This window comes from Neoarius graeffei, chromosome 15, assembly GCF_027579695.1.
Source record: "Neoarius graeffei isolate fNeoGra1 chromosome 15, fNeoGra1.pri, whole genome shotgun sequence".
Lineage (NCBI taxonomy): Eukaryota > Metazoa > Chordata > Actinopteri > Siluriformes > Ariidae > Neoarius > Neoarius graeffei.
This window is the reverse complement of record NC_083583.1, coordinates 73,347,475-73,362,688: the sequence shown is the minus strand read 5'-3', so window position 1 is coordinate 73,362,688 and position 15,214 is coordinate 73,347,475. Positions and strand designations below refer to the sequence as shown.

Below are 15,214 nucleotides of genomic sequence, written 5' to 3'. Positions count from 1 at the left end.
AGAGAATCAGACAACGGAGAGCACAGACTGTTGAGCAGCTGAAGTCTTGTATCAAGCAAGACTGAACAAAAATTCCAACTGCAACAATTAGTATCCTCAGAGCCCATACAATTAAAAAGTGTAATTAAAAGGAAAGGTGATGTAACGCAATGACAATAATGCCTCTGTAAACAAAATATAAATTTGTTTACATTTACAAAATACAATTAAGTTGGCAAGTAAAACTATTGAAAATCTTTTCTTTGCACTTTTGTCAGTTAAATAAAGGTTCACGTGAATTAACAAACCACAGATTTTTGTTTTTATTGAATTTTGGAAAATATCCCGACTTTTCTGGAAATGGGGTTTGTAAAATAAATAAATAAAATAAATAAATAAATCTGGTTCATCTCCAGCACCACAGTCACTGTTGACTCGACTGATTGCTGTCTGCTTCTACGGTACATCAGTGCTGAAAATAGTTGCTCGTTCCGTTGGCTAAATTTCACATATTTATTAACTTGGTCTGCTGCTATCTCTACGGTGTAACAGACAGTGTGGTGTGCACTGCAGATAATTTGACAGCTGGCCTTTATACCATGCGCTAACTGAATACAACTGAAACCAACAACTTGATCAAATCATGGCATTGACTGCATGAGGAAAGCAATTAAAACAGTTCCTACTTAAAGGATATGGGACATGAAACATAAAAGCACGCTATATCAGTTTCTTTCCATTAAAAATATGAATTAATTGCATCAACAAATACAAAATCATCTATTAAATTCAGCAAAATCGTTATATTCGTGATGATTATATGGCATTTCTGCTCGACTTCCGATATGCATTTTTTGCAACCGGAAGAGCCGCTGTCACGTGATCATACGTCACAAAAACTTTCGGGCACAGCACAAGTGGGTAGATGAATGGAGAAGTGGATGACAAGAAAATTGTTTTTATAGTCTTTAAAGTACATTGGACATCATACATTGGACATCATGGTGTATTGTGCTGCTTATGGTTGCAATAATTCCAATGGGAAATGCCCTGGAGTAAGTTTTTTTGCATTCCCCACGGACCCGAAGCTGAGGAAAGTGTGGGCTCACCTGCGCATGCGCAGTAGGCTTCGCGCATGCGCAGTAGGCTTGGTAGGACAACTTTACAGAACACCTGTTGAAAAAAACTTTGCACCTACTGTTTCCCACAAACTGTATTCGGACCATTTCACTGAGGATTCTTTCAACATTAACACTCAGGTACTGAGCGATATTAGTTCATGAAACATGAAACAGGAAGCATAAGGATGAGAAAAAAAAAACAGTTCAAATCGGGAAGCCGCGCACACCTGCGCCAGGCTGCACAAATGCGTGCAGCTTCCCGACCCAAACCGCCTCTCTCTCATCCTTACACTTCAGGCCTCATGCTCCATGAACCAACATCGCTATTTTTTTTTTTTTAAATCGGATCTGCGCGATTCAGCCGTGAAAAAGGCGGCATCCACCGAAAGGCGCGCTGTTTGCATCCCTGCACGAAGGCCAGGGGACAGGGCAGGAATATTTTTGTTGATATGAGTGATCCGGTGCGATTTCGCGACCCCCCTGTTGAAGACCTCTGCGCTAAGCGACTGAAAGCCGAGGTAAGGATTAGTATTATAATTTTGGGTGTATCAATTATTGATTATCATAATTCTGACTCGTTTCGCCATTTTGAATGTTTTCATCTCGGACTCTGGAAGCATTGTATCTCAATCAATCAATCTCGAAAAATATCAGCAAAAAAAAAAACTAGCTTGCAACGGACTTTAGCTAGATCTATGATGAACTTTCAATGTATGATACAAAAATAATACTTCTTTCAACAGATCATTAGCCTTTGAGCAGAATTGTTTTTAACTTACCAGGAAGTGTTATCGAGCCGACCGCTTTCAGTTTCATGAGGGCTGAATGAACTCTCACTCTCAGAATCATCTGACCCGTCAGAGTAAAGATAAGATCCATGTTCATGTGAATTTCCAGCTATCGGTTCGAATTGATCGGGTCTAACTTCACATCTCTGTGAAACATCGGGAATGTCACTGTCGATGGTGTCCATTTCGGTAACCTGTTTACATTAGATTCCCAAGCGCTGGCTCCTTGGAAAGTTTTTGTGACATCACGGGTCACGTGACCACCTAGCTCATTAACGAATCCTTGTTTTACGCTGATGTATAGAAAAACTTGAATAATGTGATGATTTTCACATTTTTGACGCCCTGCAGTGATTTAGATGGCATTTCTTATGTCCTTCATACATAATTATACCCAGGTAAAAATCCATGTCCCATATCCTTTAATATCAACAATAAAACATTTTTATATGGTTTTAGAGAAATACATTTGTGCTTTTTGAAGGAAGTAAATGTGTCAAAGTGTGATATAGTCCAAAACCCCCCCAGCAGAATTTAGCTGCCGTGACATCGGAAGGTTACAGATACATCCAGCAGTGGGGGGTTCACTAATCCTGTGCTCAGGACAGCCAGATTAAACACGCTAGGCTGCTGATAGAATGGCTTTTTTTCTCCAGTCAAATAAAAACAAAGAAAACAATACTAGTCACTAAACGAGTGAATAAAGTGAGACGTCACAGTACATACAGATGAATGTCCCAAAAATAACCAAGCTGTTCGATTTAGTTACAATATTGTAATCTTGACAATACTGGAAATATTTTCATTTCAAAACATTGTAAATCTCCTTATATTCACTTAATAACAGTACTCATTTTCACAGGCACTTTGTTTCTTTCACTAGTCCTGTATATTCTGGCTTGATTGGTCAAATATACAGTGGTGCTTGAAAGTTTGTGAACCCTTTAGAATTTTCTATGTTTCTGCATAAATATGACCGAAAACATCATCAGATTTTCACACAAGTCCTAAAAGTAGATAAAGAGAACCCAGTTAAACAAACGAGACAAAAATATTATACTTGGTCATTTATTTATTGAGGAAAATGATCCAATATTACATATCTGTGAGTGGCAAAAGTATGTGAACCTCTAGGATTAGCAATTAATTTGAAGGTGAAATTAGAGTCCAAGTCTGATCTTCACAACACATGTTTGTGGAAGTGTATCATGGCACGAACAAAGGACCTCAGAAAAAGTTGTTGATGCTCATCAGGCTGGAAAAGGTTACAAATCCATCTCTAAAGAGTTTGGACTCCACCAATCCACAGTCAGACAGATTGTGTACAAATGGAGGAAATTCAAGACCATTGTTATCCTCCCCAGGAGTGGTTGACCAACAAAGATCACTCCAAGAGCAAGGCGTGTAATAGTCAGCGAGGTCACAAACAACCCCAGGGTAACTTCTAAGCAACTGAAGGCCTCTCTCACATTGGCTAATGTTAATGTTCATGAGTCCACCATCAGGAGAACACTGAACAACAATGGTGTTGCAAGGAGAAAGCCACTGCTTTCCAAAAAGAACATTGCTGCTCACGTGGACAAGCCAGAAGGCTGATGATGTTTTAGGTCATATTTATGCAGAAATATAGAAAATTCTAAAGGAGTCACAAACTTTCAAGCACCACTGTAAATATTATAAATTTGGAAGCATGTTGCTGTGACCATGAAAACACTTCGCTTCCACTGGAAAAAAATCTTAACTGTGAAAGAAAATAAGGAGGAAAGCATCAGCAAAAGAGAAAGTAACGAGTGAGGGTGCTGAAGCTAACAGGGTAATAGTTAGCATAGTGCAAAATCATGTTAGCTCAGCTTATTAATGCTAACACACTTACTCTTACCTCAGATACCTGCCAAATGAAGCGACAAGGAAACAGAAAGACACAGAAAGCAAACTTAGCTGGCGCGTGTGTGTGTGTGTGTGTGTGTGTGTGTGTGTGTGTGTGTGTGTGTGTGTGTACGCATGCATGCGTGTGTACAGTTTCACACACCCAGTTTTTCCTTTTCTTCTTGCCACTGTTGTCTGTGTTCTCCATGCTGGAGTGGCTGGTGATGCTGGACACACTGTCTGATGAGTGCTGTCTGCGCATACACAACTCTGCCTGTACTGAAACTGAGCCCACAGAACCTTTAAAACACACACACACACACACACACACACACACACACACACACACACACACACACACACACACACACACAGTGGATATAAAAAGTGTACACACCCCGTTAAAATGATCGGTTTTTCTGATGTAAAAAAAAAAATGAGACGACGATAAATAATTTCAAAACTTTTCCCACCTTTAATGTGACCTATAACCTGAACAATTCAACTGAAAAACAAAGAAATCTGTTAGGGGAGAAAAGCATAAAAAATTAAAAATGTACAATAAGCTGGTTGCATAAGTGTGCACACCCTTAAACTAATACTTTGTTGAAGCACCTTTTGATTTAATTACAGCATTCAGTCTTTTTGGGTCGGAGTCTATCAGCCTGCCACATCTAGACTTGGCAATATTTGCCCACTCTTCCTTGCAAAAGCGCTCCAGATCTGTCAGACTGCGAGGGCATCTCTTGTGCACAGCCCTCTTCAGGTCACCCCACAGATTTTCAATTGGATTTAGGTCTGGGCTCTGGCTGGGCTGTTCCAAAACTCTTTTGGGGTCATTGTCATGCTGAAAGATGAAATTTCTCTCCATCTTCAGCTTTCTAGCAGACACCTGAAGGTTTGGGGCCAAAATTGACTGGTATTTAGAACTGTTGATAATTCCCTCCACTTTGACTAAAGTCCCTGTTCCAGCTGAAGAAAAACAACCCCAGAACATGATGCTGCCACCACCATGCTTCACCGTGGGTATGGTGTTCTTTTGGTGATGTGCAGTGTTGTTTTTGCACCAAACGTACCTTTTGGAATTGTGGCCAAAAAGTTCAATCTTGGTTTCATCAGACAATAACATGTTTTCTCGCATGCTTTTAGGAGAGTTGATGTATTTTTTTGCAAAATGTATCCGGGCCTGGATGTTTTTCTTTGACCCTATCTCACAGTCCAGACATACAGAGAATACGGGAGATTGTTGTCACATGTCGTACACAACCAGCACTTGCCAGAAACTCCTGCAGCTCCTTCAGTGTTGCTGTAGGCCTCTCGGCAGCCTCCCTGACCAGTTTTCATCTAGTCTTTTCATCAATTTTGGAGGGACGTCCAGTTCTCAGTAATGTCACTGTTGTCCCATATTTTCTCCACTTCTTGATGACTGTCTTCACTGTGCTCCATGGTATATCTAATGCCGTGGAAATGTTTTTGTCCCCTTCTCCTGACTGATACCTTTCAACAATGAGATCCCTTTGACGCTTTGTAAGCTCTCTGTGAACGCTGGCTTTTGCTGGAGGATGCAACTGAGGAAATGTCTGAACTTTATTTGGGGTTAATCAGCGTCATTTTAATTGATGGCAGTTGTGAACCCAAAAAGACTGAATGCTGTAATTAAATCAAAAGGGGCTTCAGCAAAGTATTAGTTTAAGGGTGTGCACACTTATGCAACCAGCTTATTGTACGTTTTTTATTTTTTATGTTTTTCCCCCGAACAGATTTGTTTGTTTTTCAGTTGAATTGTACAGGTTATAGGTCACATTAAAGGTGGGAAAAGTTTTGAAATCATTTATCGTGGTCTCGTTTTTTTTTTTTTACATCAGAAAAACCGATCATTTTAACGGGGTGTGTATACTTTTTATATCCACTGTGTGTGTATGTATATATTTTCCACAGTGGATATTCTTCACACATTCACATTTCATCCACAATTCCAATTTGTATCTTGGATCCGATCCGTCTATCTTAATAGTTTATAACTAAAACCCCTATTGAGAAAATATTGGGACAGCGTGGAAAAAGCAAATGAAAAAAGGCTGGGCTAGGACGCGTCTGGGATGGACCATCACACAGTGGGAACGTGTATTGTGGTCAGACGAATCAGTATTCCAGGTCTTTTTTGGAAGAAATGGACGCCGTGTGCTCCGAACCAAAGAGGAAAAGGACCATCCAGACTGTTACCAGGAACAACTCCAAAAGCCAAAGTATGTCACGGTATGGCGTTGGGTCAGTGCCCTCCGTAAAGGTAACTTACACTTCTGTGATGGAGCATTAATGCAGAAAAGGACACTGAGATTTTGGAGCAACATCTGCTGCCTTCAAGACGACGTCTTTTCCAGGGAGATTTCAACAAGACAATGTCAAACCACATCCTGCTCACATTACAAAGGCGTATCTGTGGAAGAAGAGGGCGTGTCCACTCTGTCCCCAATAGAGAATGTATGAATTTAAAAATGAAAAATATGACAGTGACGACCCCATACTGTTACACACCTTAAGGCCAGGAAGAATGGAACAAAATAACATCTGAAACACTTTATCACTCAGTGTCTTCAGTCCATGAACATCTTTTAAGTGTTGTGAGAAGGAACGGAAATATTATAAAGTGGCAAATGTCACAGCTTTTTTTAATATCTTGCAAGAATCAAAATTGTAATGTGTTTATTTTGAAAAAAAAAAAAAAGCAAAGCCTCAATGAGACTGGAGCTCATACCGGCCACTGCTGTTGTGTGTAAGTTTGAAATCCGATCAATCCTGTGGAAGGAGTAGCGATTTTTGTGTTATAGCCTCATCCATGGCAGGTGGCGCCACCTGGTGAATGATTCTTGTTGGAATAGGTCTTTAGAGTCTTCTGGGTGAGTTTCAGTGAAAACATCCTAGCAGTTTACGAAGAGTAGCGTTTAATGTGACGAGTCACCCAAAAATTTCAGACAGCCATAAAATCGTACATATGGCAGGTGGCGCCACCGTCTTGACAATTTTTATGCACACCCACCTGGGGAACATTGCGTGCAAGTTTGATTGAAATCCAATCAATCCTGTAGGAAGAGTAGCGATTTTTGTAAATTGTGGATGGATGGACGATGCGGGATCGCATAAGCTCATCTGGCCTGGCCTACGGCCGGATAAACTCATAAAAACAATACAATCCATGAGATAAAACATCAAATAATGTGCTGTTATGTTTTGAGTGCAATATAGGTGAAAGATTATGGTATTCAAAAATCATTGTTTTTAGTTTTAATTTCAATGTCCCATCCCAGCTTTTTCTGATTTGGGGTTCTACTCGTATCAGTCTTTGACGTGACTGCTCTTGTCCCTGAACAAGGCCCCACGTGACAGATGGAATTTATACTCGGAATCTATCTTACTCATCTTGGCATAAACATAACCTCACATTATTCTTACTAACTCATACCAAGATCCAACTAATTCACGAGTATACCTAGCTTGCAGTGTGTGATTATGGGAACATTCATTTCAGCTCTGTCTCACCTGTACGTTCAGGTTTACAGGTGAGTTCTGGAGTGTTAATGACCCCGTTAATGGCAGCCTGAGCCACAGCGTTCTGCTTCTTTAGTAACTCAATGGTCTTTCTCAACTCATTCAGCTCAGAGTCCTACACACACACACACACACACACACACACACAAAGTGAAGTTTGTACAGCTACAACACTGGACGCTGCATGAAAACTGAAAAACCCTGAAACACAACAGACACAATAGAAACCTTATTAAACTCCTGAGCCAGACATTACGTGTAACTTTCTGGAAGCTTTCCATCTTCTAACTAGTGCAAATGGCTGACAACAACAGCAGCCATCTAATATTATATTCGATTTACTTCAGTTTGGAGTTTTTTACATTCTAGGAAAAAAGTTGGCTATCATACTGTTCTATGAAATTAAGGGACACACAGAGTTTAACTGGAGTCCTGTAGACTGTATGGTTTTACTGGAAGATTTTTAAAGAATGATGGAAAACAACCTCATGTTAATATTATTTAAAGGAATAAAAATGTAAAGTAAATCCATGCCTAGGCTGGGAGCTTGTAATATTGAGAGCCCATAAGAAAAGTTTCAGGCACGTTTGACCATTTATAAGAAAGTTGTGAGCGTTTTATACGTTCACACTGCAAGGCTTGATGCTCAATTCCGATTTTTTTGTGAAATCCGATTTTTTTGTGAGGTCGTTCACATTAACAAATATATGCGACTTGTATGTGATCCTCAGTATGAACGAAAAGCGACCTAAAAGTGTTCCGCATGCGCATTGCAGGATACGACGACGTCACACGCAGTGAGCATGGCCAGTGTTTACGGAAGTAAAACCGCCCGGTTGCGGTATGACCCATCCAATCTAGCTTGAATAGCTGCATCCCCCCAAATGGAAATCAGCTCCCTAACCTCTGCGTCCTTCCATTGAGAAGATTCAGAACCTTCACAGCCCGAAGCGTCCCTCGCATTGATGTCATGCGCAGGGGCGCAGATACGTTTTTTGAACTGGGGGGGACAAAGCTGCCAGCAAACCAACCCCAACCCCGATATGCCTGTCAAACTTGTTGTTAGTAACCATAGCAACCAAGCTCGAGCTCGCAACCTGTGCAGTCTGCGCAGCTCAACCAACCGAATATCAGTCTTTGTTTTGTTTTATGTGAGTTGTTGCAACTATGTATACACTGCTGTGCACCTCAATAAACCGAATGGTAATTAGTCTTTTGATTTTTCCGTGAGGTTTGCCTTATGCAAAGAAAGACAGCATAGACGTTTTTTCCTCCCTATAAGTGGGGGGGACCGAACGAGGTGAATTTAAATATGACTCGTCCCACCCTCTATCTGCGCCCGTGATTATGCGCCATGTTGTTGTAACTTTTTTGAGAGACCCGCCGCCTACTTCAGCGCAGAATAGTGATGTTTGTGGCTTGTTGATGACGTGTAAGTCGGATGAATGCGACCTGGCGGTTCAGACTGAAGTCGCATATGAAAAGAGCGGATAGGAATCGGAATTAGGACCACATATCCAAACGGCCTGGGTCGGATTTGAAAAAATCGGATCTGTGTCGTTCATATTGTCAATAAAAGACCGGATACAGGTCACATATGGGCGAAAAGATCGGATTTGAGTCACTTCAGCCTGCAGTGTGAACGTAGCCTTGGTATCGCTGCTCTAATGCCACCAGGAGGCCGCCATGTTGCCTGTTGGAAGGGCGATGCGTGACGTCATTTGGGCGCAAGGCTGAGTGTATACTTCAGTACTGAAGGGGCAAAGCGAAAGCGTCATGTTACCTGTAAAACGAGGCTGAAACTATGTGTTATACTACTCATTAGCACGCTTAGCATGCTCTCGACTCATTCATGAAAAACTTCATCAAGACGTCCCCAGGCTAGCCTACCGTAATTACCGTAGTAGACAGTCCAACCCTCACGGCAACACAGAAAGAGGGTAAACAAACACTGCTTTACTACACAGGATTCATGTGAGCATTACAGCAGGATGCACTTGTACGCAAAAAGGCGGAAATATTGCTGGAAACCCCCGAGCTGCTGGTATGGTATGGATTTATTTGGTAAAATTCATACATGTAAAGGATACAGTATAAATAGCACCGAGGACAACACAAAGTATAAAATACACTTATTTCCAATGTGGTCCTCTTGATGACTGCAGGAAACAATAAAATACAAAAGACAATAATAAATTGACAAAACTGTATAAACAATGATGAAAGTCATAAACAAAAAATATATACTAACTGTAATTATCACAGAGTCCAACTAGATTACAGAAATAACAACAAAATGATTAAAAATGAGTTATATACACATCATAAAACTGGGTTTGGAATTTACTCCATAAAAACTGTTTCACCTGCTTCTTAAAATGATCACGTGTTTGACTAGACTGCGCTGATCGAGGTCGGCAATTCCACAAACACATTCCTGTATACCTAAAAGAACTCCGAATGGTTTCCGTAAAGCGTGACGTCACTTACAATACACGGCCATATTCAACAAAACGGACCACAGCGCCAGTGACATTTCTTCACTGATTTCCTCGAGTATTTTGGACAATGGCATGAATAACGATGATGATCGCGATAAACAAGCATTACCGTATCAATTAGTTGCACACAAGTGAACAATACCGTAAATCCTCTAATATAGGCCGGGGCCTTTATTTCACTCAAGTGCATCTTGGTCCAGGCCATTATTGGAAGGAGGCCAGAATTAGAGGCAGGCCTCTATTTCTATTTGAGCAAAACAGACTACCAGTGGAATGAATAAAAACGAGATTTTGTGTCTATTTGAACCTATAAAATAGGTTCATTTATTGAAAAAGTACAGTTACCATAACGGTATACAGAACATTATCAACAAATACCGGTAATTCAGACATCCTTTCCAGCAGGGTTGAACTGTAAGGTACGCACTAGCGGTGTAATCCCCCCCCCCCCCCCCCCAAAAAAAAAAAACGCTTGCGTGCTGCAGTTTCTATGAAGAGTCGATCTATAGGCTTATACACAAAACAACGATAGAACTTTAACTTGAAATTGAACAATAGCCTTCCATGAACACAGGCTGATATTTGAACAACATATGTGAACTACACACGACAATAAACAATAAACTCTTTATAGCCTCGATTAGAATCTAGTGAACTTGCTCAGCACTACCGCACGCACGACTCTGACACACACTGTAGCGCAACGTGGGGTACAGAGACTCGCTGAAAAACTCCTCGGGTATTTTTCTGAGTTTACCGAAAATCAGAGTAGAAGGAGCCACCCACCCTCTGTCTGGTTTGAAGCGGTTCTGTAGGACGTTGAGCTTTACAGAGTCCGGTGCACATTTTAAGGCATCTGGTTGAAGTTTACCTATGTCTGATAAATCTGATGTCAGTGATAGCGGGCTGACTCGTGGCTCATTAGTAAAGCTATCTGATGGCTCATTTGTCAGCAAGGTGGAGCAACCATCTACTTCTGATCGTAAGGGACATGGGGAGATGTAGGTGTTCTTATATGAAATTCACTGGATGTATGGCTAGTTTCAAACTCAGAGGTAGATGAAGGCAATTCCCTCAAAGGAACTGAGCTCGCATCCAGCTGCAGCGTACTGCTGCTCGGTTGCGGAGGAGTGGAAGCTGCCGGTGCCGTGTTACTAGCTGATACTGGAGAGGACTGGCAAGCAGATGACACCCCTGGATCACTGCTTTTGGACTTTTTCGTAAAAGTCTGAAACAAGCTCGTTTGTTTCAGGGTTCGTTTACTCATTTTTGACTCGCTTCTCAATAAATTCTCGCACAAGCTCTGACTACTGACGATTGTCTGTCTCCGTTTCTCAAAACTGGAGAGAATCTCAGTGGTGCAAGAAAAGTATATCTGCATTGACCAATGAGCTTTCTTGGTCACGCACACCCCGCCCACTCCTGAAGCACACAAATGCGCCGGCACACACACGTCTCTCTCTCTCTCTCAAATTATGTTGCATTGCCAAAGCATTCAGGTAACAATTATAATTTAAAAAAAAAATCTCTCTCCCCAAGGTACGCCTAGTGCGTACAGCCATACGCCTGGCGGCGCCACTGATCACAATTGTCTTTCAGATCGGAACGATTGTGTAAGGCCACTATGATCTCAGAAACATCGTTGGTTATAGCCCCGGCCTGTATTAGAGTCCGGCCATTATTTACCTCCTCCGACAGCGAGACCGGCCAATATTAGAGTCCCGGCCAGTAATGGAATACAGGCCAGTATTAGAGGATTTACTGTACTTATAGAGTTGTTTGAGTTAGTCATTGCCGAGGCTTTTCTGACAGCACTGAATCAAAGCAAGACACTCAACAAACATCAAGCTGCTTAGCTGCATCAGCAATTATTACGTTTATTCCCAAAGGAACTCAAAATAACATATCACGCTTAATAAAAACTTAGGGAAGCCATAAAAAGTGTTTTCTTACCCTTTGAACTTCTCTTTTGCAGACTACTGACCGTGTTGTCTCGTTTGTCTTGTCCGCTTTTTGGCTGAAGATTGTGGGAACCGCATCTGGATTCAGCGCTGGCTAGTACGGTCTTCCTAATGCTGGGGCATCCGAGTTGTTTGAGTGAAACAATTTTCTTCAAAATGTTCCGAGCACACGAGCTGCGCGAAGCAGTGTTTGTTTCCCCTCTTTCTGCGTTGCTGCGGGCCGAGGCTCAAACCGGGGACCGTCCGCTTAGTGGTCAAGCGCTCTAACCACTTGGCCACTTCGCCTCCCCAGTGTTTATGCTCCCTGGCAAATCTGAAACGTTTCTGGATGTTTGCAGTCCTCAATAACGGCTTCTTAGCAGCTATTCTTTCCTGTAAGCCTTGTTCCCGCAGTCATCTGCTTATGGTCATTCTGGAGATTTTTTCGGACTCTGATCTAGACCTACTCATCTCCGCCTGAAGATCAGCAGAGGTCTTCCTTCTGTCTCTAGTACTTAAAATCTTGAGGTGCCTGACATCTGCTTCAGTCAGCTTTCGTTTTCTGCCTCTTCCTTTGCGCATTTTGTAGGTACCAGTCTCGCCAATGGAATCCAAAGCATACTTGACCACACTGTGAGAACACTTAATGTCTTGCCCTATTTGTCTCAAAGACCATCCAGCATCACAGAGTGCTTTAATGCGCACTCTTTCCTTTTCAGTCAGTTACTGCGTTTTGCCATTTTGAACAGAAGTGAGGAATTTCAAACTGAATTCACGGTTTTTATACCCAAATGTGAGCTGACAACCAGGACGTCTTTGACAAGTCAGAAATTAATCAAGCATAATATTTGAAAATTGAAACTAATTTTTCTACTTAGGAATGCAAGTAAATAACTATAATTTGGCATTTTAATAAAAAATAACACTGTACTTTGCTATTAAAAAAAAACAGTAAATTAAAAAAATTCAGATAACACTAATTTTATTTTAGCATTAAAAATGTCATTTCAGTTCAAGAATATGCACATACTGGTGGATTAACCATTTCAGAAACATTAAAAAAAAACTATTTTGGTGATCACCATTACTGTACAGTGGTGCTTGAAAGTTTGTGAACCCTTTAGAATTTTCTATATTTCTGCAAAAATATGACCTAAAACATCATCAGATTTTCACACAAGTCCTAAATGTCGATATAGAGAACCCAATTAAACAAATGAGACAAAAATGTTATACTTGCTCATTTATTTATTGAGGAAAATGATCCAATATTACATAGCTGTGAGTGGCAAAAGTATGTGAACCTTTTCTTTCAGTATCTGGTGTGACCCCCTTGTGCAGCAATAACTGCAACTAAACGTTTGCGGTAACTGTTGATCAGTCCTGCACACCGGCTTGGAGGAATTTTAGCCCGTTCCTCCGTACAGAACAGCTTCAACTCTGGGATGTTGGTGGGTTTCCTCACATGAACTGCTCGCTTCAGGTCCTTCCACAACATTTCCATTGGATTAAGGTCAGGACTTTGACTTGGCCATTCCAAAACATTCACTTTATTCTTCTTTAACCATTCTTTGGTAGAACGACTTGTGTGCTTAGGGTTGTTGTCTTGCTGCATGACCCACCTTCTCTTGAGATTCAGTTCATGGACAGATGTCCTGACATTTTCCTTTAGAATTTGCTGGTATAATTCACAATTCATTGTTCCATCAATGATGGCAAGCCGTCCTGGCCCAGATGCAGCAAAACAGGCCCAAACCATGATACTACCACCACCATGTTTCACAGATGGGATAAGGTTCTTATGCTGGAATGCAGTGTTTTCCTTTCTCCAAACATAACGCTTCTCATTTAAACCAAAAAGTTCTATTTTGGTCTCATCCATCCACAAAACATTTTTCCAATAGCCTTCTGGCTTGTCCACGTGATCTTTAGCAAACTGCAGATGAGCAGCAATGTTCTTTTTGGAGAGCAGTGGCTTTCTCCTTGCAACCCTGCCATGCACACCATTGTTGTTCAGTGTTCTCCTGATGGTGGACTCATGAACATTAACATTAGCCAATGTGAGAGAGGCCTTCAGTTGCTTAGAAGTTACCCTGGGGTCCTTTGTGACCTCGTCGACTATTACACACCTTGTCATGGAGTGATCTTTGTTGGTTGACCACTCCTGGGGAGAGTAACAATGGTCTCAAATTTCCTCCATTTGTACACAGTCTGTCTGACTGTGGATTGGTGGAGTCCAAACTCTTTAGAGATGGTTTTGTGACCTTTTCCAGCCTGATGAGCATCAGCAATGCTTTTTCTGAGGTCCTCAGAAATATCCTTTGTTCATGTCATGATACACTTCCACAAGCGTGTGTTGTGAAGATCAGACTTTGATAGATCCCTGTTCTTTAAATAAAACAGGGTGCCCACTCACACCTGATTGTCATCCCATTGATTGAAAACACCTGACTCTAATTTCACCTTCAAATTAACTGCTAATCCTAGAGGTTCACATACTTTTGCCACTCACAGATATGTAATATTGGTCATTTTCCTCAATAAATAAATGACCAAGTATAATATTTTTGTCTCATTTGTTTAACTGGGTTCTCTTTATCTACCTTTCGGACTTGTGTGAAAATCTGATGATGTTTTAGGTCATATTTATGCAGAAATATAGAAAATTCTAAAGCGTTCACAAACTTTCAAGCACCACTGTATATTTATGGTTGCTGTGGCATAAACCTTAAATCAGGTGGTGGTCTAATAAATTTGTTAAGCACTGTAAATATGAAAAGTTACCTCCGTCATTCGGTCACATAGGAGTAAATCAGCTGTTCACTCTTCCCTCGCTGTTTATCAGTGACATCAGCATTATCTTTCCCCCTCCACTTTTTTGTTAGAGAAATGGAACTTCAATTTTTTTCATATAAACTTTTAATGAAATAATCTGCAGCCAGGGGCAGCTTCAAGTCTTACTCGCTATGCGGCGCTTCTGTGTCTTGCACCCAAATGACGTCAGAGCATTGCCGGAAACGATCGGGGGGATTTTTCTGATTGGTTAAAATATTTTCAATGGCGGCCTCCATGAAATCGTCCATTCTGCATAGAAACGTGACTTTCGGAGATGGATATCTTAGTTGTGTGAGCTCCTTATTTTCACATGAATCATTAGTTTATATCATAATCTATCTTCATAACTGTATTTTAAAAATGGGTTTTCTTTTAAAATGACTTAAATGGTTATTTTGTGGAGAGTCAGCAGAAATGTGCAGGTCCTTTAATAACGCATGTTCTACATGAGCCACAGGTGCTGTATATGGAGCAGCAGCTCAATAAAGGAAAGCAAATGTATTTTATTTGTACAGAAATGTGGTAGAAAATAGCTTTATTTTAGAGCTCAATAAGGCAGGGTTTAGAATCTTTGCATGAAGTAAATATTCGTATCGCGTTAATAAACTTGGTCATTTTTTTGGGAGCCGCATTGCCAG

The 15,214-nt window shown here is 41.0% G+C and overlaps 1 protein-coding gene across 2 annotated transcripts in view; it reads right to left on the bottom strand.

Annotated features, from left to right (window-relative positions):
* The window catches only part of nav2a (neuron navigator 2a), a 229,138-nt gene that overhangs the window by 41,999 nt on the left and 171,925 nt on the right, over positions 1-15,214 (bottom strand). For both annotated transcript variants that reach the window (XM_060941848.1, XM_060941847.1), the window contains 2 exons: positions 7,292-7,415; positions 3,918-4,054 (listed from right to left, as the gene is read on the bottom strand). In XM_060941848.1, the coding sequence (XP_060797831.1) occupies positions 3,918-4,054; positions 7,292-7,415 (261 nt within the window). The remainder of the gene's footprint in view (positions 1-3,917; positions 4,055-7,291; positions 7,416-15,214) is intronic.